The 25,371-nt window shown below is 40.0% G+C and overlaps 2 protein-coding genes across 2 annotated transcripts in view; both read right to left on the bottom strand.

Moving 5' to 3' along the window:
* Nucleotides 1-5,935, bottom strand: part of LOC145494119 (adhesion G protein-coupled receptor L4-like) — a 21,236-nt gene extending 15,301 nt beyond the window's left edge. The window contains exons 1-6 of the mRNA XM_081473586.1: nucleotides 5,918-5,935; nucleotides 5,392-5,602; nucleotides 4,952-5,059; nucleotides 4,579-4,666; nucleotides 2,305-2,395; nucleotides 2,184-2,236 (exon numbers count right to left, since the gene is read on the bottom strand). Coding sequence (XP_081329712.1) covers nucleotides 2,184-2,236; nucleotides 2,305-2,395; nucleotides 4,579-4,666; nucleotides 4,952-5,059; nucleotides 5,392-5,602; nucleotides 5,918-5,935 — 569 coding nt within the window. The remainder of the gene's footprint in view (nucleotides 1-2,183; nucleotides 2,237-2,304; nucleotides 2,396-4,578; nucleotides 4,667-4,951; nucleotides 5,060-5,391; nucleotides 5,603-5,917) is intronic.
* A 2,213-nt stretch (nucleotides 5,936-8,148) lies between these two features.
* Nucleotides 8,149-9,293, bottom strand: LOC145494480 (uncharacterized). Its single transcript, XM_081473950.1, has 2 exons — nucleotides 9,269-9,293; nucleotides 8,149-8,846 (listed from the first exon to the last, which is right to left on the bottom strand). Exon 2 carries the CDS (start codon nucleotides 8,818-8,820, stop codon nucleotides 8,149-8,151), a length of 672 nt encoding a protein of 223 aa, XP_081330076.1. The 5' UTR covers nucleotides 8,821-8,846; nucleotides 9,269-9,293.
* Between the last annotated feature and the right edge of the window lie 16,078 nt (nucleotides 9,294-25,371).

Below are 25,371 nucleotides of genomic sequence, written 5' to 3'. Positions count from 1 at the left end.
CCTCAAAAGTGATAGATGTAGTTGGAGAGTAACTTTCATTCTGTTCAGTGACAGTCATTTCTTGCTGGACACTGAGAGCCTCCAAATCATCGGCCACATGCACTAGCTCACAATCTTCACACTGGCAATGCTCCCTGTGAAAGTCGCAGCATGTGTGGTTAGGGTGTTGACTGTTGGGAACATCATGATCAAAATAATTCAAAATCATTTTTTGTTTGCATTCCTTTGATTGGACATAGGTCCTCATCACCTCAGTCATATTTTTACGGGCCTTTGAAATGTCATAGGAATTATAATAAATGTCTGCTCTTGCTGGTAGTCCATCTCTGCCTGCCCGTCCTACTTCTTGGCAATATTCCTCCATTGTATATGGTACCCCAATGTGAACTATTCTACGAATGTTGTTGCACTCAATACCGATTCCAAATGCCACTGTTACAAACAGAACCCTGTGATTTGACGTACCATTCACGAGCTCATCAACTATTCTTTTCCTCTCATGTTCGGGGTATTGTGCGTGATATTGGCTAAAAAGCCTGTTTTTGGCAAGGGGTTCAGCTGAAGTAGGGAAGTACTGATCTTTACCCATTTCTTTGGTGAAGTACAGAAAGCAGTCTGAGATTGTTTCCAAATTTCCATAGATCAGGGTAAGAGGCATATTGATCTTTTCTAATCTCAGTTCGGTGACAATTGGGTCTAGAATTTCATGTAATTTGTTTTCACCCCTGTCTGCACAAACATGTGACACATAATAGATATTTTCCCTGTTTGGATTACATTCAGTGACCACTGGTTTTGAAAGCCCCAGGGTACTGATTATTTCATGCTTAGTATCTCTTGTAGCAGTTCCTGTAAGTGCAAGAACTGGAACTGAGGGGAATAAATTTGTGAGGAGGCCAATCTTTGCAAATGCTGGCCTGAATGTGGACCTTGGAATAGAGAAAAAAATTATTGGTTAATTTTAGTATTAAGCAGCATTTGATTTGATTTTGAGTGGTATTATTTACGAGACATGGGATGATTACTAGCCCCCCAAAAATTATTTTGAACGAATAGGATCTTGAGTATATGTTTGACATGTAGACAGATTATCAATAATAAAATGTCACGAAATATTGTTATCACTATTCATTGACGGCAGAATACAAAGTAAAAACATCAAGTTTTAATTCAAAATATAATGGAACTAGCAGGATAATGTGGTCAAATCTATTAACACAGTGTACTTAATAGTAACTAAATTCCCAATGCTGTTATTACAGGAAATAGATCGATGTAATGACATTGAAAACAAATTACAATTGCTGCACCAAATGAGCCTCGTCCACAACTATTGCTTGCACTTTCTTGTTGAACTCCTTTCTTTTAAGCATTTTTGCCACATTTTTGTCATCAACAAAGACCTCTGGATACGCAAACACCAAACTACACTTGTTAACATTTTTGGGAATGGTCACTTTTTGTTCCCCTTCATCCTCAACAGCACTTTGTAGAATGCAGACATTAAGGAACGCTTCTAACTTTTTAACTGGTCTCTCATTAGTGCGCTTAGGGGCGACACAACAAGCATAACAGAATCATGACGTTCAGGCTCGCAGCCGTTTCGAACGTAGTCAAAAATTCCCGGTAATACTTGATAAATCAGCGATTTACCAAATCCAGTTGGCAATACTGCTAGCGCGTCCTTTCTTTCAAAACATACTGCCCTTATGGCTTCATACTGTTCTCTCTTCAATTCTAGTTTCGGCTTACCCAGTTTCTTTAAGGAGAATCCGATAGAATTGTGAAAAGTACTCAACTCAGACGAGGAGTCAGACGCCATTTTGAACTACACGCTCACGCCTGCGCAGTGTAACCGGAATAACCAGAATCCTGTTATCGAAAACGCTTTATCCCAGAGGTGTTCGGTTTCCCGTTCCGCTGGACAAGGGTAACGAAGGCTCTGGGAACGAGATTGTGTGTTGTACGCATGCACAGGTGACGCATGCGCTTTAGAGACCAGACGGCGATTTGTGACTGAACGAGGAAAAAAAAAAAAAACGGAGCCGAAATTTCAACCCAGGCCCCACTGCCTGGGTAAAAGGCACGGTACAATAAAATATAGGTCTGGCAACTGTACTGCCCAAACAGAGCACGCATAGTATCTCAGTTATTTTATAACATAAATAGAGTTAGAAGCTTACTTGTTCTTGCTCACGCCCCTCCAAAATACACATTGTCTCTTTCCATTGAAGGCCTGAAAACAGATTTATTCATGTTTAAGCCGAATAAAAACAGACAAACCAAATTTAACCTTTTTGTTACCTTAAGGTTCCTGAACTTTAGAATGACGTTTTGCTTCAACTGTTGCGGCTTGGGATACATTGTAGCTGCCATTATCACTGTGTTGATTCGCCTAAATAGAATGTGGATAAACGAATAAGCTTAGTTGCTGCCAGGTCTTGGTACTGCTGGAAAGCCAGAACTCTCGCCATTCCTTCTAAACCTATTGAAATGTCTTGCCTAAGAACACAACGCTATGTCCCCAGCCCGGACCGCTCGACTCGGAGACGAGCGCACTAACCATGTGCCCTGCACCGCGCCTCCCACACACTTTGAAATAAAGAGTCAATAAACCTCGGGGCCGTTTAAAGTGCACCTAACCCCAATTTTTTTTTTTTTTTTTCGCTAAAACGGATCTAGGGTTTATTTGAAGCATTTGGGCAAAGAAATTTTTGAATTTGGTTGAATCCTCGATTTTCTATGCCCTTTCAAAGTCGCGCTTGAAGTGTTTCACGACCGCGTTTTAGGGGGTCTGGGGCGGCGGTTCCTGAAGACGTCTACCCAGGAACCAAACACAATGGCGCCTCAGTCAGCTCTCTGTATTTGCTGGAGAAAATGGAAAACTAATGGGACTAAAACGTCCAAGCTTTGTCTCAGAATCATTTTGTTTCGTCACTGGAGTCAGAGTTAAGTTTCAATTTGGAAGACACCAAAATAAACTTCGATCGAGCACGTTCGACAACTGTGAACTCACTGCTTAGAGCTTTGAGAGCAATTTACAATATTTCAAGCGACGAAGGGGAAGACTTCTTTGCCGACGAGCTGCTTGTATATTAGGAATGGAAAGCTAGATACGAAGTGGGGGAGCAGGCAAACGAAAAGCAGGAAAGAAAACACAAGGACTGCTTTGGATGGTAATTTCGTCAACTAAACATAAGATTCCCACTCGTGTTTATAGCCCGTTTACATTTGTCCTTAGCGAGAATGTATTTTGTCAAGGTATGATTGTTCTGTTAAATCCAGTTTGTGTTTTACTTTCTGTTGAATGCTTCATGTTTATAAGAACGACGTACGTGTGGCAGTTTTCGAGACTTGATGACCTCCAAAACTTTGGCTTCGATCGATTGAAAATCGTACTGTTTGGACCTGTATTTTTGAAGCTGCGAGAACAAGGTGGAAGGAAACATTTCATACAATTACCGATTTCACATTGTCACACGTTTTAAGTGGTAACTCCAAATAACCAATGTAAATTGTTCTCAAAGTTTGCAGTGAAATTCGTCGGATAAGCGAAAAGGATGTGTTCCCTAAGCGGTCCGCAGATAATGTTCCACGGTCATATTTTCGACGCTATTGCACAGAATCTCTGTCGCACTGCTGATTTCCAAACCTTCGAAAAACTCTGTGAGTCTAACAATTTTGTTATGATGTAATTCTAAAGGATTAATTTTCTACTTTTATCTAAATCGAAAGAGAAATAAGTGTTGGTTAGCGGCGTACAGTTGCGACCTATTTACATACCAGTTAATACGCTTCTTGATCATGATCGGATCACACAACTTTGCCGGTTATGTTATAAATACTGCGGGATTGTAAGATATAGGTTGTCGGTAGTATTTCTAAAAATTTCTGGTTAGCTTTAAGCAGAAAATTTATGAAAATAGCGTTCGAAAGTCTGCGGAACAAATTCCAGTGAGAATTCTTTAATGGTTCTCACAGATTCCGTTCGCTTGTTTCGGTTCGACAAAATCAACCGTCGTTTACGTCTTTATTGTACCATTAGCCGATCATCGTCAGTAAATTGTACAGTATATCTTTCTTTAAATCTGGAATATTACTGCAACGGCCGATAGCACCTCTGGAAGGCGTTTCTGCGCACTTTTCGAATGTGTATTACACAATCCTGAACGAAATGAGAGGACGTGAGATATCGAACCTTCCTGGGTAGACGTCACAAGAGCCGTTGGACCCATTCTCCTCAAACTCGGTCGTGAAACAAAATGGTGGTGTTTTGGAGCTATTTTCGAGATTTCGTCGGGGCACAGAAAATCGAGGATTTCACGGAATCCAAAAATTGTTTCGCAGAACTATTTCAAATAACAAGTACATTCGTTTTAGCGAAAAAAAATTTGGGGGTTAGGTGCACTTTAATTGGGAAGTACGTTAATACCCTAGAAATGAAAAATATCCTTTTCCCCATTACACAAATCCCAGCTGCGACTTGCATTATCAGACGAAAGGACCTGCATTGAAAAACTGCGAACTCAATAACAAAAAATTATTTTGCAATGTCGAATCCAGGTTTCGTTAACTTACCTGGTGTTTTCACTTTCATCGTTGTTGAGGTGATTTGTTATAAGTAGTTCATGGAGATCCTTGTATAAGATACCAACTAGCAACGACCCTAGATTGAACTCAGATTGGATTAGATTCCTTGACTATAGTTATGACTTGTCATGACTCAGTATATGAATGGTATTTATAGGTTCAATTATCCAGCGCTTGATCAGAGTAGGAGCAAGCCATATGGCTAATAATATGTCAATATGGTACAATATGTCATAGTGAGAACAAAAGTCGATTGTGGTTTATCAATCAAAAAATAGTCTGTATTTTAGAATGGGAGAACATGATTAGATACATTTAAAAATTACTGTAATTTTGAAACACACATTTTGTTTACACAAACCATTGTTGTCGAAATTCAGTGACGGAACTTTGATGGTGTTTTGTCTTCTATTTTTGTGGAGTTGAAAATCGCTTGCGTTTTGGTGGAAAACTCGATGAATACGCAGAACTATGGAACGAGAAGAAAAGAAAGTGGAAATTCCATCCATTAAGTGGTTATACAACTTGTTATATTATAGCGGACAATTTCAACCGGGCGTAATGCTATCGAATGAGAATAATACGCACTACTTATATATGTTAGTTTGACTGCGTAACACTTCCGACAGTTAACTTTTAACAATGTACCAACCCTAGTATACGACATAATAACACTTAAATGGAGGAGTAACCTGAGAGAATTTTGAAATTAATTTTTTTAAAAAGTCTATGGCTTTCATGGAACATTTTGTTGCACGACTCAAACACACTGCAAAAGCAGGCTACATAGTTTCTACTCACAAAGCTTGCTGTTAGTATTATTTATGTCAGGCTTTGATGTACTGAGGTGGTGATAGCCATAGCGTTTGACAAATTCCTCAAAGGCAACTGCCGCCCGAAAGATAAGTTCCCTTCGTAGTCCGTTTCCTGCTGTCGCAGCCAGTTGCTCTTCATGGTTGCCAATTATATTTTTGTACTGCTTGGTGAAGTTTTCGAACAAGCTGCTGGCCTTCTGCAAATACACAAGCACATTATGGTATTCTTTTTGATTGGTTCATATTGTCAGAGAGCTACGTACAGTTAATAAGGGTATCTGGACTGAGTGAAATCCAATTCGGTCTGTAATCATGGGAGTGACTAAAATCGGACTACCGCTGAAGACCGCGTGGCAGTGGGAACTACTGAAGTAACAGCAATCACAGTGAGTAATCCCAGTGTGATTACAGAGATTACCCAGTGGGATAACAGACATAACTTGACGGCATGAAGCCCTGCTATCAATTTATCAAAACTGACAAGATTTGATGAGCACAATCATCAGCTACACCTCATGATTATACGTCATACCTCAAAATGCAGTTGAGTGTGTTTTGGCCAAAATGCACATGGGCAAGAATGTAAGTACATCTGTCCAAGGAGTGCGTGCAAAATGACGCATAATGTCCAATTACAAGCTTAACGTACACTGGCAAATGACACTGTCCAGTTAAAGCATGACGTACACTGCCATATTTGGGCTAAAATAGGGCTTGTTAATAACCAATCAGATTTCTGAATTTTTGTTAGAGTTTTCATTAATAAAATTGAATAATTATTACATACAGGTACGTCTTTTTTGAGGGAGTTTGATTAATATTAAGGTAGTAAACAAAGCGGCTACCTGTAAGGAAGTATCTTGTCGGAAATCAGTTTTGTTCAATTTGGAAATGAATTGCCTTGTCTAGGATAAAGAAAGTAAAAGTTATCTTCATGATGTGTCAACTGCTGATTATATCTACAAACAGACTAGAAGGTATATAGATATCATCGGCCTTCAAACGACTATTTACATGCAACGCCTAAACTTTGAGTAATATATTTTCCTACATCTTACATCTTACATCTTACAGTAGTTCTAAAGCTAATTTTTCACAGTTAATTTTAAAACCTGGCTAATGTACTGCAAACTATGCGTAATTAAATAGCGTCTTCACACTTTGGAGAAGTGGACTAACAGCAAACAAAGAGCCAAATTTCTACTAACAGCCTCACAATGCTTACTAGTTCTTCTGGTGATATTACGGGCGATGTTGTTGGTAACAGTGGTAACGGTGATGTTGTCTTTTTCAATAATGATGTCGCTGTTGCTTTGTTTAGCATTGTTGCTGTTGTGGATATTGTTAATAAATGCGGTAACGATAATGATGGCGACGATACTGGTGCTGATGATGACAACGACGATGACGGCAATATCAGTGATGTTCGGCATGTTGCGGTAAGTGACGAGGACAGCAGTGGTAATGATGTCAAAGATACTGATGCAACTGGCGATGATGTTGCAGATTGCGACAACGGTGTTGATGAGGATAACAGTGATGTTGTCATTTGCAATCGTGTTATTGCTGTTGCTTCAGTTAGCATTGTTGTCGTTGTGAGCGTTGTTAATGGATTCGACACAGAGAGTGATGATGATGACGACAACGACAACATCAATGATGCTGATGCAAATAATGATGACGGTGGGGATGAGGATTGCTTTAAGGGTAAAGATGCTGTGGCCACCGATGTTGCGGCTGCAGAAGAAAACCGTAATGGTGATGATGCGAACCATGCTGATGCAAATGGAGATAATGCTACAGGTGGCGACAATGACGTTGACGCTGCCGCTACTGATGTCGTCTCTAATGATAAAGAAGGCAACAATGCCTCCGTTGCGGTTCCTGTACGTGAATGTAAAATTCCATCACCAAAATAAAACAGAACTAGATATAAACAATGTAGGTCAGCTCATTTCGAAACTACCCGACTACTACAAGAGATTGAGATCATCGAGATGATATGGAAACGAGAGTTTGACGTGCCATGTGGGACGTGTAACATGTATAATCTGACAATGATTTCTTCTTGCAATCCAATCAGAAATTCTGAGCAACGTTAAAATTACCGGTGCTGGTTAAAATATTTTCAACTTCAAAAGTATTCAAGCAATAAACTCAAACTTTTTGACCCTCGTGAAACTAATTAGAACCAGTTGATACACAGGTTTAAATCCAGTACGTCCATGTACAATTTCATTCAGTTACAAATACGGTTTCCTTTCTAGTAATAGAGCAGACGACGGGGCTGGGGTGAGGGGCGGTGGCTCTGAGAATTTCAGACAGTTATGCAAACTCGGCCAGTCGCAGTCGAGGGTTAGCATAACTCGAGATTTCTCTAAAACCCCAAGTGCTAAGAACGGTATATGTAAACATGGAAAAAGCACTAAGAAACTAAAATGTCACAGCCGTGTTTACATACTCTCATAGGTGTAAACACACCTATCGACCAATGAGAGCACACGTGATATCTCAGTTATTTTTGTAAATAGCGACCAATTTAATTTTTCTGTGTATTGCTGTTGCTTTTATATACCAGAAGAATAAATATTGAAAGACTTGAATAGCTTCCACACAGTATTACCGTTAAATATTTTTTTTTTCTTGAATATGGTCATGCAAACAAAACTATTGGTCACTTTGGCTTTCAAAATCAATAGGTAGAATAAGTTTGAGTTTTAATTGAATGTGGTAATTAAGTTCGTTAACATACACTAACTTTACAACTTATAATCTTACCTCGACCTAAAACGTATTTCACGGCCTCGATCTGTTGTTCAGTCAAAGAGAAGTTATAAACCTGCATGGCGGTAATTCGCCCCTTAAATTTGAGGGTCTTTTGCCACTTTCTGAGGAATATGGCGCCCATTCTTACGGTCCTATATCCAGTAGCACGAGGCATGAAATTGACAAAACTCGTTCGCGCGACTATTGTTCCATTTACCCACAGACTTACTTCATTATTCTCATGATCGTACGACGCTCCAACATAATGCCAATGATTTGATCCCAGTGTTTCTGATCGTATGTCTGGTAAGGGTATTCCTCTGAAATACGAGGCCAGCTTTGCGTTTCTAATGGCCATACCAAAAAACTTATCACTATTAGGTTTATTGTAATAAATGAACAGAGGACCTGAAAAATTTGAGGACTTTGAGATATACACCCAACATAACATTGTAATAGAGTGTTGGGCGTCCAAAGTTCCCGCATTGTTGGGAAATTCAATGTAGCTGTCTTCTGTTCCGTGGAACTGATAAGAGCCATTGGCTTTACCATCTGGTCCATCTGCTAGAGACACACTGTTACCAGGGTTACCCTGAGGTTGTCGACCATCTTTTTCCTTTGTTGCATACTGGTCGTTCAATGGATACATAGCTATGGGTTCTGGAACACTGCAGTCTTAAAGATTGAAAAGAAATTGACAAATTATAAACATTTCTGATTGTTTTCGGGACGTTATATTAGTTACGGAAAACGTTACGCTAAGCTATTGGCGACTAAGGCCATGTTAACACTTGGTGCCCGATCACAATGCTTGAGTTGGATTCTCGCTGGGCACTAATATGAACACACCGTTTTACCAAGTACTCACACCAGAATTCGGGAACATTACCCTGCCTGGTTACAAGGTTTCGGCCCTGTACTCGGGAACTAAATGGTACTTGGGTACTTGGAGTACCAATGTCTGAACGCAGCACTAGTTTGTGTCGTTGCCCAGGCACCAGTGCTCGAGCACCAAGTGCGAAAGCAACCTGAGAGAGAAAAGAAACAAAGAAAAGAAACAAAGAAACAAACAAGGTCTCAAGCATGCTATGTCTTACCTCCATTTTGGCTCCCTAAACTCTCGATAACTATATGAGACGATAAAAAGGAGATAGAATGAGGAATATTTTCTTTGCTGAACCACTATTACAAGAAAAAGAAAGACAAAAAACAAACCACAACAGATTAAACCCCCCCACACAATTTTTCGTTTATAATACTCCCTGGCAATATGTGAGGCGAATCGTTTGTAGGCGTTTATCGCTCATGATATAAAAGAATAAGCTGTTATTCTATTCACCACGTTCTTTTCGTACCAAATTTGCGTTCCAGACAGCTGTTGTGAAATTATTCTTATTACTGTTTGTCTTCCATTGTCATTTCATGATGTAGCTTCGCAACTGTAAGTTTTTGGTTTCTGATTACGGCTAATAAAAAGATCGTTATGTGATGGGATTTCCCTGAAGTAGGCTAAAGCGAGCCTGAAGTTAGTATACTCATCATTTTTCATTATATTAACAGCTTGCATCAGTTCTGCCGATATTTAGCTGGATTTGAACAATAAGGATATCAAAACATTCACATATTTGCAGGACCATAATTAGATATTAAATATTTCTCCCCTTGAGAATACCAGAAAAACAGAAACTTCATTTCTGTTATATTTAACGTACGTATCATCTTACAGGATCTTGAAATAAACAATTGACTTCCAATATTTTACAAATTAGGTGTCTCGGCTGAGCTGTTATCAGGTACAGCCCTGATTTCCATAAAGTACAGTTCTTGTAATGTACACAAAAAAGGACATTTAAAAAAACATTGCGACTAGTTAAGCAGTCGACCCCATTTGGTATACCCGCTCGATGTGAAACATTTTTGCAGGAACATCTGTCACATCACAATGACACAACCCCAGTCAGGCTCCTACTATACTTCACTCTTATTGCTTGTTAACCCGCCACTAACGACAACGACACCTGTCATATAAAACGTTGATCATGACTTTAAATATCTTTCTATAGTAAGTTATATTATTCACCACGCATTATTTCGTTAATTCAGTTTTTAATTTTTGCTCTTTTTTAAGAAGTCTGGCCTCTTAAGCTGGTGGAAAACCGCTTGAGCTTTGTAACTCAAAGTGTTTTGCCATTCAGCGAAAAAAAACCGCGAGTTAGCGAAGCAAGTAGAATCCCGCCTGTCATATTACTGGTATAACATGTCCCCCTTATAGCTTCCTTTCATCGAATGTTTACAGCACCCAACTGGTAAAGAAATGTTCTCATATCGTAATTACTATACAGAACTAACCACAAAAGTCGATACCGAACTTCTCTCCGTATTATATTTGCATCATATTTGCTCTTTATGCGTTATTAATAGTCATTTCCCTAGTTGAAGTACTTGCATCTTATTAAAGCTAACTTTGGAATAATTAAATTAATTGAGAAAACATTAATGGTTGATCAAAAACTAATTCGATAAAAAATACAGTGATATAATCATGAAAACCTGAACACGAACTTTAAAGTCTTTAAAGTCATTTTTAAACAAGATTGGCTCACACAAAATTAATGAGTCGTAAGCCGAATTTAAGCCGAGTGGTAAATTGGCAGTTTCACCGATTTCTTACCAGCTTATAGACCTTACGACCACGAAAAAGAAAGTGCAAACAAAACTGACGATAAGCAGAAAGTGGATGTTGTGGGTTTCATAATGTTAATGCTATGCTAGAGCGCTATGCTAGAGCGTTCTGACCGCCATTAGCCTCAAATTATTTTTCGATTCAGGATCACTACTGACCAACTTAATTTAAGGCAAGATCGCCTCTTCGTGGTTGACCAAATTATGTAAGGTATGTTTTCTGAAACCAGCGATTTCTCAAGCCACTCCAGTGATTGGCTTCATTTTGTGCGCTATGCGGAAGATGGTTGTTTTTAAAGTGCAGCTTTAGCATCATTTTAATAACCATAACTGGCCTGACAGATGATTGACATTTTATTCCACCGTGATGACTGGATTTAAAAGTTAATCAGTGAAAAGGAAAAAAAAAAAAAAAAAAAAGGAAAGAAAAACGTATGGAAGTATGGAACGTGTCCCGTATGTTCATTGCGACTGTTTAATTATTATGGGATATATTCTAGCCAGCATGTGGTCTCGAGATGTCAAACGATTAAAACATGTTGTTGTTATGAACCTAGTTGTTTAGTGTATTAGGACGAAGACACCACATTTGGCGACAAGGAAAACGGATATTTAACTCGCCAAACGGCTGCTGAGGTGGAAACGCGTTTAAACGGTGGACAAAACTCACACAGATGGCCGTTTGCTTGAACGGATTACCTGGATTACCTGCGTTCGACGATGTCGGTGAACCAGCTACACCTGCATAACGATGGTTAACTTGGAAAGACGAATTTGAGCTCTATGTTACTGCCTCTGGAATCAGCCACCCTTCACAAAAAAAAGCGCTACTACTTCACCTCGCTGGACCCAAAGTCCGAGATGTTTTCAATAATTCGATTCCTGCCGAAGCACGACGCGAAGCGAATGATTACAAAAAATAGCTCTGGACTGCCTCTCGGAACACTTCAAGCTTTAAAAGAACGCTCAGATGGCCCGGCAAACATTTTTAGCGGCTACTCCATTAGCTAGTGAAACCATCAACAATTTTATTACTCGCCTGGAGAAACTACCTGAACATTGTGACGACGAGGGCGAAAGGGACAATCAGGTGAGAGATCGCGCCATTTCTCTCTGAAGGACAAAAATCTCAAGTCAAAGTGAGAAAACACTGACTCTCAGCAAACTCATGGAAATCGTTAGTCAGTACCATGACCATAGTTATGCCATGACAAAGAAGCGCTTATTCTTATCCCCGAAAGCCAAGTAAACAGCTTGACCAGTGATCTAAAACAGGGGGGAAAATGTTGGTGGTGCGATAAAGTAGGTCACTTCGCGAAAGATTGCCGTCGCTCACGTGACCACAAGTGCGGAAAGTGTGGCCACATGGGTCATTTTGAAGTGTGTTGTCACTCCAAGCAGAATAAAGGACGAGATTCTAGCCGCAGTTTAATTCGTGGCCGTGGAAGCTCTCGAACAAACCCAGACGTGAACGAAGAGGAGGAAATTCAAAGGAGCAAATTGAAGTACACAACGTGACCGGAGACACGAGTGCCGAGAACCGTGTAAGCAGTGATGATTTTTATGTGTTCAACGCCGGGAGCACTAATGGACAGAACACAATGGAACTCGTGATTGAAGATAAGCTTGTTAACGTTGTTATAGACTCTGGTGCTAGTTGTAATTTAATGTCAGAGGAAATGTTCGATTTTTGAACGGGGGTGGGGGAGGTCAATGCCAGATTGTTGGAGTGTAATAAGAGAGTTTATGCTTATGTTTCTGTAGAGCCACCCCAGCTTAACAAAAAGTATAGTTTTAATGTGCAAGTGCCGCAGACCCACAAATCCCTGTATACTGAGTTTTATGTAATGTGCGGTAAGGCAGCGACGCTACCAGGCCGCGAAGTCTCCGAGTTGCTGGGCGTGTTAAGGGTCGACGTGTCCAATAAAGGTTAAATGAACCAGAATTTGACATTTTTTCATTTGAGTTCAATGTGTTCATTAAGTATAAAATAAATATATTTAGAAGTTTCAAACGAATTGGACGAAGCATTGCGGAGATATTGGAATATTAAAATCACTGTTTTGTATCTTTCATAATCGTAGAGCGATCGGGAAAATTGTCGGAAAGAAAACTTGTGACGTCACTGTTGGTGAACTCAAGAAATGCGGGAAATTTGAAACTGTTTTGATTTGAAGTTCACAGTGAACCTCGGAGGAAAACCACTCAAAATCAAAATTTAGCACTTTCAAATTTCTCCGGGACCCAAAACTTAAATGTCCTCGAAGCATTCGCGCGTTTGTGTAAAAAACTTTACCGAAGACAGCTTCAAACAAAATCTTGCAGTAAGGGACCCTCTTTCAAGCTTTGTCAACTTGTAGTCAAGAAAGACGCGGTACCGACGATTTTTAACTTCACCATGGAACATTGCAAGCCGGCAGTTGGACAAAAAACAACGAAAAACAAGCGAATAATGCCCGCCGAACAGCGAGCGAACGCCTCGGCCATTTCCCAAGTAAAATAAGGTAGGTATTTAGATCCAAAACCTTACGAACGAAAGACTCACTGACGCAGAAACGCAGCAATGTTCAAGACAACAATGACGTCACAAAGCAGAGTCTCACTTCCATTCCTCCATTGAAGTGCGCTGTTATTTTGGAAACGTTTTCGTGAAGCCATCGGCTGTCTTCGTTCCTTTAGCTTTTTTAGTCTTTTTCACGGCTCAGAAAGAAAAATTTCCGCCTAAGTTTCCTTTTACATGTTTTTTTTTAACATTTCGTCGCTATAAAAGGGCTGAATAAAAGATTTCTAAATTTTGTTTATTTGGTCCTTAACAGCTGTGATGTTAAATCTGATGACATGGAAAACCTTGTAAACCAAATTGACAGAAAGGCCCTACTAAAGACCAAATTACCAAAAGTAGTTCAAGGTCTTGGCAAGCTCAAAGGGTATCAGCTAAAACTCCACATTGATGAGAATCTTCAACCAGGCGCTCAGCCAGTGCGCATAATTTCCCTTAGTAGAAGAGCTAAAGTCACTGAGAAGTTAGAAGAATTGCTCAAACTTGGTGTCATTGAAAAGTGAAGAGACCAACCAGCTGGGTGAATCCCTTAGTTGTACGTAGTTGAGAAATGGGGACATCAGAATATGTCTTGACATGAGGCAAGCAAATCAGGCCATTGTACGGGAGAAACACCCAGTTCCAACAGTTGAAGAGACATTTCAACAGGTCTCCTATGCCAAAGTTTTCCCCAAGCTAGATCTAAATATGGCTTTCCACCAAATTGAGTTACCTCCAGACTCTAGGGACATTACAACATTTGCTGCGCCTGATGGTTTATACAGGTACAAGCGCTTACTCTTTGGCGTGAACATGGCCACGGAAAAATTCCAATAAATCGTGTGCACGTGGCAAGTAATTAAAGGCTGCCCAGGTGCATATAGCCTCCATGATAACCTGCGAGTCGTTGAGGCAGACGACGAAGAACACGCGAGGAGAACTTAGACAGGATCATGTGCAATCTGCTAGAGGAATCTGGCCTCACTCTGAACTAAGATAAGTGTCGCATTGGTGTTAGTAGCATGGTTTACATGGGTGATGTACTCTCTGGTGAAGGACTGAAAGTCTCTTGTGAGCGAGTGAAAGCTATCGTTGAAGCACCAACGCCCCAAAACCAGTCTGACGTAAGAAGTTTCCTCGAGTCAGTTCAATTTTGTGCGAAGTTTATCCCAAACTTTGCGACCATATCAAGTCCATTGTGGGACCTAACCAGCAAATATGTTAAGTGGCAGTGGGGTGCAGAAGACAGCAAAGCCTTTCAAGAAATCAAAGACCTGCTAACCAGAGCACCAGTGATGGCCTACCACAGACAGGGTGCCACAACACGGCTCACGACCGATGCCTCTCCTGTTGGAGTTGGAGCGATCCCAGTGGAGCAAAAACAAGAAGACGGGACCTACAGGCCAATATATTACGCTAGCTGGAAGCTTACCAAAGTTGAAGCAAGGTACTACCAATTTGAAAGAGAAGCTCTAGCTGTCAGATGGGCTTGCGAGAAGTTTTACCTGTACCTATACGGAATTAAATTCGAGATCCGTACTGACCACAAGCCGCTAGTCACAGTACTCAGTGCAAAGTCCAATGAAGATTTTGCATACAGCGTGGTATGTGCAGCTGTGCCAGCCGCTTTACTGCCGAAGCAAGTTGAGACTGCCACAGCAAATGATCCAACTTTACAGACAGTGCGCAAAGCTGTGACGACCAGTGACTGAACCCAGTTGTCAGGTACCATCTACAAAGCGGTTAAAGAAGAACTGTGGGTAGTAGGACAAGTAGTGATGAGAGGAACTGGTATTGTGATGCCTCAGAGCCTTCGGAAACAAACCATCATGTTGGCACACGAAGGTCACCAGGGCATGGTCCGTACTAAAGCCAGGTTGCGAGAGAAAGTGTGGTGGCCGCAAATGGACAAGCAGGTGAAGGATGCCATACGTTCGTGCCATCCCTGTCAGCTTGTAGGACCAAGAGCAAAATCAGAACCTGTGAGGTCAAGCAGTCCGCTTGATGGGCCCTGGCGGGAGATTGCAGTTGATCTTCTTGAGATCTCATATGGTGAACACCTCATATGGTGAACCTCTCTTCGACTATTATTTTCTTTGGCTAGAGGCCATTCTCCTGAGGAAGGCGGATGCTCAATACGTGATAAAAAGTATGAAAGCTCTTTTCAGAACACATGGATTACCAGAAGCTCTTCGCAGTGACAAAGGACCACCATTCACGTCAAAGGAATTTGAGGGCTTTCTAGAATACCTGGGGATAAGCCACAAGAAGGGCGACCCTATTGGCCACAGAGCATCGGAGAAGTGGAACGCGGCAATGAAACAATTCTGAAGATAGTGCGAATTGCTCGCCTTGAAGGGAAAGATTGGAGAAAAGCACTCCAGAAATTTCTCTTCCAGTATAGGTTTACCCCACATACTGTTACTAGAGTGTCGCCTGCCGAACTACTGATAGGGAGGAAACTACGCGACAAGCTTCCTCAAGTTGAATTCTCCAAAGAACGTACAACGGAAGCATATTGGCAACAGCTGTTGAGAGAGAGAGAGAGACAATCGTACTAAACTCCGTCAAAAGGAATATGCAGACAGGACACGGGGAGCCAAACAGAGCAATATTGAGGAGGGTGACAAAGTGCTATTAGGGAAGACACGTGAAAACAAGCTCTCACCAAACTATGAGCCAGAACCTTACATTGTCAATCGTAAAGATGGAAATGCTGTCATCTTACAAGACACAAATGGGAACAATAGGACGCACAACATTGCTCACATGAACAAGCTTGATGATCCTGAAACTGTTGACAAAGGGGAAACAGATCCGCAGCCACACCTACCCGAGAAGCCAGTGCAGCCCGAATAGGATCACCCAAATATCAGCCCTAGTCAACCAGCAGTAGATACACCAGAAGCCCAATCTAGCCCCTTAACATCAGTTGCTTCGCGTCCTGTGCGTACCAGGCAAGCGCCCGCCTGAATGCAAGATTATTTATGCGCATAGTTAGAATTATTCACAGGAAAATAAGACTCTGAACTTTCTTTTAAACACTTTATTAGTAACTTCGAGTTTGTTATCTCAACCTTTGTAGATTTACTTGTATGTTCATTGTGACTGTTTTATTATTACGGGATATATGGTAGCTAGCATGTGGTCTCGAGATGTCAAACGATTAAAACATGTTGTTATGAGCCGAGTTGTTTAGTGTAGACACCACAAAGACTTCTTCTTAAAGTTATTTCGACTCAAAATCGACTTAAAATAAATTGCTAGTATGTTAAAATATTTCTTAAAACCATTGAAACAAGACAAGGAAAGCTGTTGAGATGAACAACATCATCCGTATTATATTTTTTAGATAAGTTGTATTTTAAATATCACGACAAGTATTTAATATTGTGTAAAATATATCTTACTGTTAATAACTAAATCGCAACCAAAATGCATGCGTATGTTTTCCTGTTCTCGTCCTTTTTCCTGTCTTCTTAATTTAGGGCAGAAATATGTCTATTCTTTCCCATGAATAGACTATTATACAATTTATTTTCTGCTCAGTGACCTGGCCTTTGAAAGGCAGCAAGGCTGGAGGTGACCATGTTTTGATACAGACCTCACTGATCAGTTTTGCTGTGCAAATCGAGTTGTTGTAATGCTAACCAATTAACAATTAAAGTGCCCCTATGTTCAAATTCTGGATATCCAGTATTTACATTTTCGTACACAATAGGTCTTTCCTAGATATCTTGCCAAATTTCAGTCTATTACGAACATTAGAACTCGCGTTTTTGGGACCTTTATTTCCGAAAATTTACGGCCGCTTTTATTTTCCTTGTTTCAATTAAGTCTTGGTTGAGAATGTGAGTAAATGACGTCATTTTCTCAAAAATATCACACGGGTTGAAATTATAATAACAATTAGAATAGAAAATTGCACGAATGTAAGACCAAAGTTTTTGTTCTTCTTTATGCGAATTGTAGTAGCCTGTTAGCAATAACAGACGAGCTTATAAGATCAATTAATTTTAGCAATAACTATAGCTCGTTTTAAAATATATCCTGGGTTGATCTGCTTTTCCTTCTTTGCAACCTGATCTGACGGATTTCTTTTAAGCGTTGGAAAATGGTTTAAATAGTTAATTGTATCATTACCCAGTGAAATGAATAGTGCGTTAAGTAATATATAGGCAGCGTGGCCAAGTTGTTTAGGGCGCTGGATTTGAAATCTGGAGGTCCCTGGTTCAAATCCTCCTCCTTACAGCTGCCTGGATGTGTTCTCGGTAGTCCCGAGTTCAACTCCTCGACCGCGTTATGTAAATAGCCAACTTTTCAGCCTCCCATTACTAGGGATTCTTACTAGTTTATGTTCTACTTGCAATATTTGTTTGTTTATTTACAGTGTCCCCAATTAGCACAACAGTGCTAAATACATTCGACACTTAGATAAAGTTATTATTATCATTAAACACTCAAGACAGTGTCTGACCACATTTTCAAACACCGAGAGGAGAGTTGTAAACTTCGACATGTTTGGAAATTTAGTCAAACACTTTCTTGGGTGTTAAATATTTCTTCTCAATGAAAAGTAAAACTGAAAAGAAAACTGAGAAATAAAACCGTGAAAATCTATTCTTACTACGATCAGATATCCAAACCTGGCCACGATTTTGATTCCTTTGTTTAAACTAGATGACGTTTAAGAAATAATGTACAGCCTGATTGCCAGTATCGCAGTTAACTTTAAACAGAAGCTGTTCGCCGTATTTATTGCCATTTTTTGTTATACATACATACATTTACATACATACATTTTATTTGTTATGAAATTAAAATTACAATTGTAACATGCCCGCGGATAGCTGAGCTAATCTAGGTGGGTCATGTTTGGACGAGTTATTAATATACAACTAGGTACAACTAAATACAACTGAAGGTAACAAGAGAACTAAAGAGAGTAGAATTGACAACGATGACAACGATGACTTTTGTTAGCCTTTAAGCTCTTATCCTGAGGTTCAGAAAAAAACAAAAAAAAACAAAAAAAAAAACTAATATTTTGCTTTATAACAGCGGAAATATCTTCGACACTCCTCTCTTCATTCCTTTATTCCCGTGTTTAGCTTAGAGAGGGGGGCGTAAGGGGGGTCCGAAAACCGCAAAACCGCGTAAAAAAACGTAAAAAACCGCAATACCGCATGGAAATTTACCAAAATACCGAAACCGTACTTACAAATGTGCTACGGTGCTGTCATCATTACTTCTTGTGCGCCATTCCATTAGAAAGACGACCTTATTTAGTTTGATAAAAATGTACGTTAATGTTAATCAACGTATGATCATCGCACTCATAAAATAATACTGTAATGATTGACACACGTCCGTGGGAATGACTTCGTTATGCTGCTGTGGAACTAATATAAGTGCGCTCGCGCGCGCACGAATACTGCTGAGTTACCCAATTGAAAAACATCGATGTTTACGACCTCAACACTGGAAACCACTCGAATGTTACACAACGCAAGCTTTCCGCGACTTTATTGTTTGGTGAAAATTCGTCAAAATGTTAGTTTTCAAGTTCAAATATCCCGAATATGGGCTCGGAATATCCATTTTATGTCGCAATTCGACTGAGTCAACCTTAAATTTCATTTAAAATTTTCCAAGAAGAATTTTGAATGGCCCCGAAGACAACGTAGTCAGCTCCATGAAGTGTTCAGTAAAGCGAACGATTGTTGACGCGTGTAACTCTCTAGAAGCGAGTTCTTGCTCCCAGAAGAAACGTCGCCGAGCTTCCAATCTCTCCTTGAAGTAACATCGTGTCTTCGCGACCTTCCTCATAACTACTTCTTCTTGCTCGGCAGACATTGTCCCGCACGAGGCCCTGGCAAATACTGTAGGAAATCCGAGCGAAAGATTCCCAGCCCGGAAAGTCAACAAGTCGACGTATCATTAGATAAAACGGTTAATCGTACCAATTACTAACTGGAAAAAAGCGGAAATTACAAACAGCAAAGCTTTCTTGCACAACAACGGTCCCTTGCAAAACATAAAAAAAAGATTAAAAGTCATCGGAAGCGTCAGGATCAGAGTAATAACTGTCATAACTGGAAAGCGCAGATGGCTGCAGACTGTTTTTTACCGATTACCGCGGTCGAACATTTATGAAAACCGTAAACCGCTTAGTCTTATTAAACCGCAATATCGCAGGTTAAAATAAAGATTTCCGCAAAACCGCATCAAAAATAACGCAAAACCGCATCACTGCAAACCCTTACGCCCCCCTCCTTGGACTATGTAAAAACGGAATCTGGCCCTATCCCCACTTAGGGTTATGGTCAAAATCATGTAAAAACGGAAAAGTACTCTGTAGCTGGTTTTCACATGACGTCACTAAAATTCAAACTACAAAACTATTGATTTCCCTGAGATTTTACTCGAATGATGTATAAGAGCAGCTGAAAACTAATATTCATACCAATGTTCGCTCCGAATGGGTTCTTGGTTTTGTGATACACTACGCTTGAATTTGGCTATCTGAACAGCTCATGTCTTAGAAAAAGTATTATTTTAATATTTTAGAGTTCCTCGAGGGATAAATGCACGCTTTTGTAGTAAAACTCAGTGACAGATGTTTCTGTCGGTTTCCGGTCGCCACGTTGGTGCCCATACGGATGGGCACCAGCATGGCGTCTCCATACAAATCTTTATAAATTTGGGTAAAAAATTTCTCCGCATATCTTTCATAAGAAAAATTGCTGTGACCAGAATCTTGGCGAGAGTCTTTGCATATTTACCTTCTTTTATTTCCCAGATTCTGGACTTTATCCATTGAACGGTTTTGATTTTGATTTTGATTTTGATCTATTTTGAACGACTGAAAACCAGCAATCGCTTATGGTATCAAATTTCGCGTAGATAAATTTCGCGAAAACCTTTTTTTTCGCAGGTCTTTATAATTTCGCGATTTTTTTGAAAGTCGCAAAAAATACGAAAATTAAGTTTTCCAAAAAAAAAAAAAAGTGACAATAAGGTAACTCTAGATCTAAAGCATTTTGCCTTCCAGCGAAAAACCCGCGAGTTAGGGAAGCTAGTGGAAAACACACCTGCCATAACACATACAACTTCCGCTTAACACATATAACTTCCGCTTATCGAGTGGTGAGAGCGTATGACTATTAAAGGAGTGTTCTGATATCTTAGCTTCAACCAAACTCACCATAAACATTATATACCGAGCTTAACTCCGATTAACATTTGCCTCATATTTGCTCTTTATGCATTGTAAATGGCTCTGTAGGTATATGTTTGCATCTGATTAAGGCAAACTTTCACGTGAATTATTCGAAGAAACATCAATGACTGATCGAACACTGATATTTGAATTAAAAAAAAAAGACTTTTATTTTCATATTTGTTCAAATACTGACATTTTCATTGCGAACGTTTAAGTCTTTTTAAAAATGAGTGGTTAGCAGATTTAATGTGGAGTCGTAAATGGTCGGTTTCACCGGTCTCTTTCAACTTTGTCGACGAAATGGACGCCAATTAGGGATTGGATGTACGTTGCGGGGTTTCATATTAGTAATACCATTATCAGCAATAGAAGATGAAGTTGACTACTCACCAAACAAGACGATTACAAACATATCTCTGACCGCCATCAGTCTGAAATTGTTTTTCATGGTCCTAATACGTTCCACACACTGCACTGTCTACTGTTTCGTAATTCACCAAACTATGTAAGGTATAATATTTCTGATACCACTACTCTCTAAAGCCCCTCCAAGAGATATTAACAATTTGCTTTGTTGGCATAGGTTGGCCGTTGCGAAAGATGTTTGTTTTCAAAGTGCAACTTTCCCATCATTTGGTATTAACTCAACTCGGCTGGCGGCTGATTTACATATTTTTCCACCGTGATGACTGCATTTACAATTTAATCTATATGCTGACGCCAAAAAAAGAAGAAAAAAAGAGAAAAACTTCTATAAGGCAGATGCTTTGCAATAAGTATAATTACGGTTTTGCATGTACTCAAGCTGGTGCCATCCCTCCAAGACGAATGAAATTGTATGAGGGAATGAATAAATGAACCTACGAGCGAACGAACGAATGAAGGAGGCATATTGACAAGAGAGGACAAAGGGTAAGAAAGCTAATTCCCCAGATATGCTTTTCTCTCAAGGTAATCTTTCCCAAGCTATTTTTAGATCATTTGTGACTTCAGAATTCCCCGAGGTGTCCAGAAATACATGTATCCCATCCTGCGACGTAAAGCCCATGCGACTATATCCGCATTTCCATCCTGCGCGAAAACATCCACGCAATGCGCAACGCGCGCAGTCAAATTAGAGAGCTTAAGCAATGACCACGGCGACCCCGAGGACAACACCTGTAAAAAATGAATTTACATTTTACCTTCGAATTTCGCAATTGCCTAAATCTGTTCAGAGCGTCCTATTGGTCTCAGAACAACAAGCTAAATATGTTACGCCAGCGTTCAATTCAAAATGAAAATGGTTTAGCACTCCCCCCTACTGGCACAGAAGAGGCCGAGAGGGTCAAAGCGAACTCCGCGCTGACAGCTTTGTGTTCGAAGTAGATGAAGATTACTGTCCGTACCCTCGCATGAATGTCGACGAAGCAACCAAGAACCATCCCGGCGGAATTATCGACCTGCAGAGTTCGAAAAATTTGGCCGAATGGACGTACCAGATTCCCAGCGACCCAAACCTAGACGGACTATCGTGTCTGAAGAAGTATATTTCCAAAGAAACGTCAGCCGTGAAGCTTTCTTCCAGTATCCGAAACGAAAAGGAGCTGAAGAGTCTTACGATGTCTGGTATGAAAACAGACCGCTTGGCGTGGACAAACTCCAAAGCATGATGAAAGACATCTCCAAGGCAGCTGCATTATCGCAGACCTTTACCAATCATTTTGTGAGAGCCACGGCCATCACCTTATGGTCAGATGCCCAGATATCCTCCCGTTACATAATGAATATAACACGTCATGCACCGCAACGAAGAGAGCATCAAGCACTACAACACGAGGGCTTCGTCAAATCAACTTCGCCAGTGTTTGTTATGTCTTGTCCGCAGCGTTTCCTCTCGCAAAGCACTTCAAACCCATCGTTACAGGATTGATCGTCATCCAGAACCACTTCAAATGTCGGTTGTTCCTGCTGCAAATAAGCCAACTACATAGCAGTTCCAGCAGCAACGTGCATAACGTTCAAGTTGAGCGGTAGTGTGGTTGACAGACCTTTTCTCGTTAATAATCAACATTTATATGGCGAAGCCTAGCCTAATTTCGAGAAGTTTTGTAATATATCTGCCAAGTCGGAGGCTAATGTGGATATAACACAAAGTCAGGATTGTAATTATCTTAACAATGTTATAAGATTCATAACTTTTGAACAAAAATTGCGCTCTCTGTAGTAGCTTTTTTCCCTGCGAATAATGACTCCTGTGATTGGAATTTTCATTTCTGTTTGGTTAGCGTCCATAATCCTAGAATGATTGAGTGCATGAACTTATTTCGAGATTCCTCCGGAATTGATGGTATATTTGACAACACACCTCGTTTGCAGAAAGTAGCAGTCTTGTCTTGGTCAATCAGAATAGAGATAGCGGCCATACTTCATAAAAAAGGGAGTTAGATAAACCGAGCATTCCCGAGGACACTATTTGCCCATATTAAGAGTATTTTACGCAACGACAAGCATACAATTTTGTAAAACGCATAAAATTAAAAGCTGATAGCACTAGACCCGCGCAACTCATATCCTATATCAGACCAGAACAGCTGAAAAGCATATCCTTAAGAGCCGCACGCACCTAAATAGCCTAAATAAGGGAGTACCCCCTCCCAAGGGCTTCACTGAACGTCGGTCAGGTCTTCAGTAAAACAACAGTTAGGGTTAGGGTGGGGAATTCCACAGTAACAATCCCGGCAAATTGTTTGTAGGCTTTTACCCGTTAGGATATCAAGTTAATAGGCCGTTATGGACATCAAAAGTTCGTGACAAATTTGCATGTAAGACAGCTGCTGCGAAATGAGTCTTTAATGCAGCACTTTGTTTTCGATAGTTTCGTCATAGTACAGAGTCGTCTTTGTTTTAAGTGTCTTATTTCTTATTTCACTGCTGGAAAATAGCTTATTACACGATAATGATAGGTACCTTTAACGTTTAGTAAGTTCACCATAATTACAGGTTACATCGTGTAGATATTTAATTCTTTAGATCTAGATCAGACAATAAAGATGTCAAAACATCAATTAGCATAAATTATCTCGAAAACCTTAAGTTTTTGAAATCCACGAAAAAGCAGATGTAAGCAATTTTTAGCTTTAAAAAATGGCACAATATCTTGCGACTAGTTAAAAATTAGAACCGTAGTTTAGTTTATTTGCCCGATGTGAAACGTGTTAGAAAAAATATGTCACATTACGGCTCTGTTTTACCTCCCCCTGGTTGGTTATTGAACCGACATAAATGGCATATGGTAATTATGCTCAGAACGTTGATCACGTACAATAAACAGATTTCTATATACATTTATATTAAACATTAGGTTTTAATCCATTTATACCTCAATTTTTTTCTCTTTTCAAATAAGCCTGACCTCCTTAGCTGGCGGGGAATCTCCTGAGCTTGCCCTCCAGTGAGAACTGAAGGCGACTTAGGGAAGCTAGTAGAAAGCCACCCGTCATAACACATCTTCCTTATAACTTGCGCTCATCTAGTATTAAAAAGCACGCAACTAATAAAGAAATACTCTTATACTTATAACCTTGGTTTTAACCAAACTCACCATAAACACTATATGCCGATTGAACCTCACGTCGTTTAAGTTTTGAATCTTAATTGCTAGCTGCGAAGTTGGAGTTTTAAATTGTTTTCTTTGTTAAATTATGTTTGCAATTGCATCTTATTCAAAGTAACTTTTATATGAATTACGCGGGAAAACATTAGTGGCTGTACAAAAGCCAACTCCATACAATTTTGAATATTTTTATAAAAAAGTTGAACAAGAACTTCAAAGACTTTTAAAGTTTTTACTTGTTAACTTAAAGAAATGATATATGACAAAGTTAATTCGCAGAAAGCTGTCGATAGCCGAATAACATAAACCGTGTGGCGTAAGCTAGAAGTTTCACCGCTCGCAGCTCGTCCAGGGAAGAAGATTTTACAAAAGCCAGAAAATAACAAAAAGTATTCATCGAATGTTGTGAGATTCATTTAGTAAAGCCATTGTCAGGATAGGGTATGACGTCCATACTCACCAAACAAGATGAATAGAAAGACAGTTCTGACCGCCATCAGTCTGAAACCGTTTTCCGTGAACCTTAAAGGTTCCTCGCCGCTTCGTAATTGAGCAACCCAACGCAAGGTAAGATTTCTGTTTCCACTGCTTTCTTTAAACTCCACCAGAATGTTTCACTCACGTGGCCAGTAGCCATGCAAATTTATTGGAACAAAAGGAAGTGGTCAACTCCTGTAGGATTGGTTTTGTAAACCAACATGGCCGCCGTTTCATTGGTTTGGAACGCCACTATGGTTGCCGTGACGTCATGAGATGGTGGTTTTTAAAGAGCAGCTTTATAATGATTTTTAATAAACTCAACTCGCATATGACAGATGATTGCCATATTTTTTTTAATCGTGATGACAGTATCTTGTTAGGAGACAGATTCATTTTAATTAGCGTTGATTTACCGACTTACTACAGTCGGCGAACCTCCATTAACGGCCACCTCTCTTCGCAGGCCACTTTTTTGGTTCCAGCGGACGTCCCATACGTTCACTCTTATTTTAACCTCTCTGCAGCGGCCACCTCTCCACAACGGCAACGGCCACCAAAGTGTATCCCATCTGCCAAAGAAACCTCTCGAAAATGGCATATTAATCAACGAACGACGAGCGGTGTGTACAAAACACCATAGTTTTTTTGTAAAAGATCGCGAACATGGCTCCGCAGCGCG

This window comes from Orbicella franksi, chromosome 8 (genome assembly GCF_964199315.1).
Source record: "Orbicella franksi chromosome 8, jaOrbFran1.1, whole genome shotgun sequence".
In the NCBI taxonomy this organism is placed as follows: Eukaryota; Metazoa; Cnidaria; class Anthozoa; order Scleractinia; family Merulinidae; genus Orbicella; species Orbicella franksi.
This window is presented reverse-complemented; position numbering and strand designations above follow the sequence as displayed.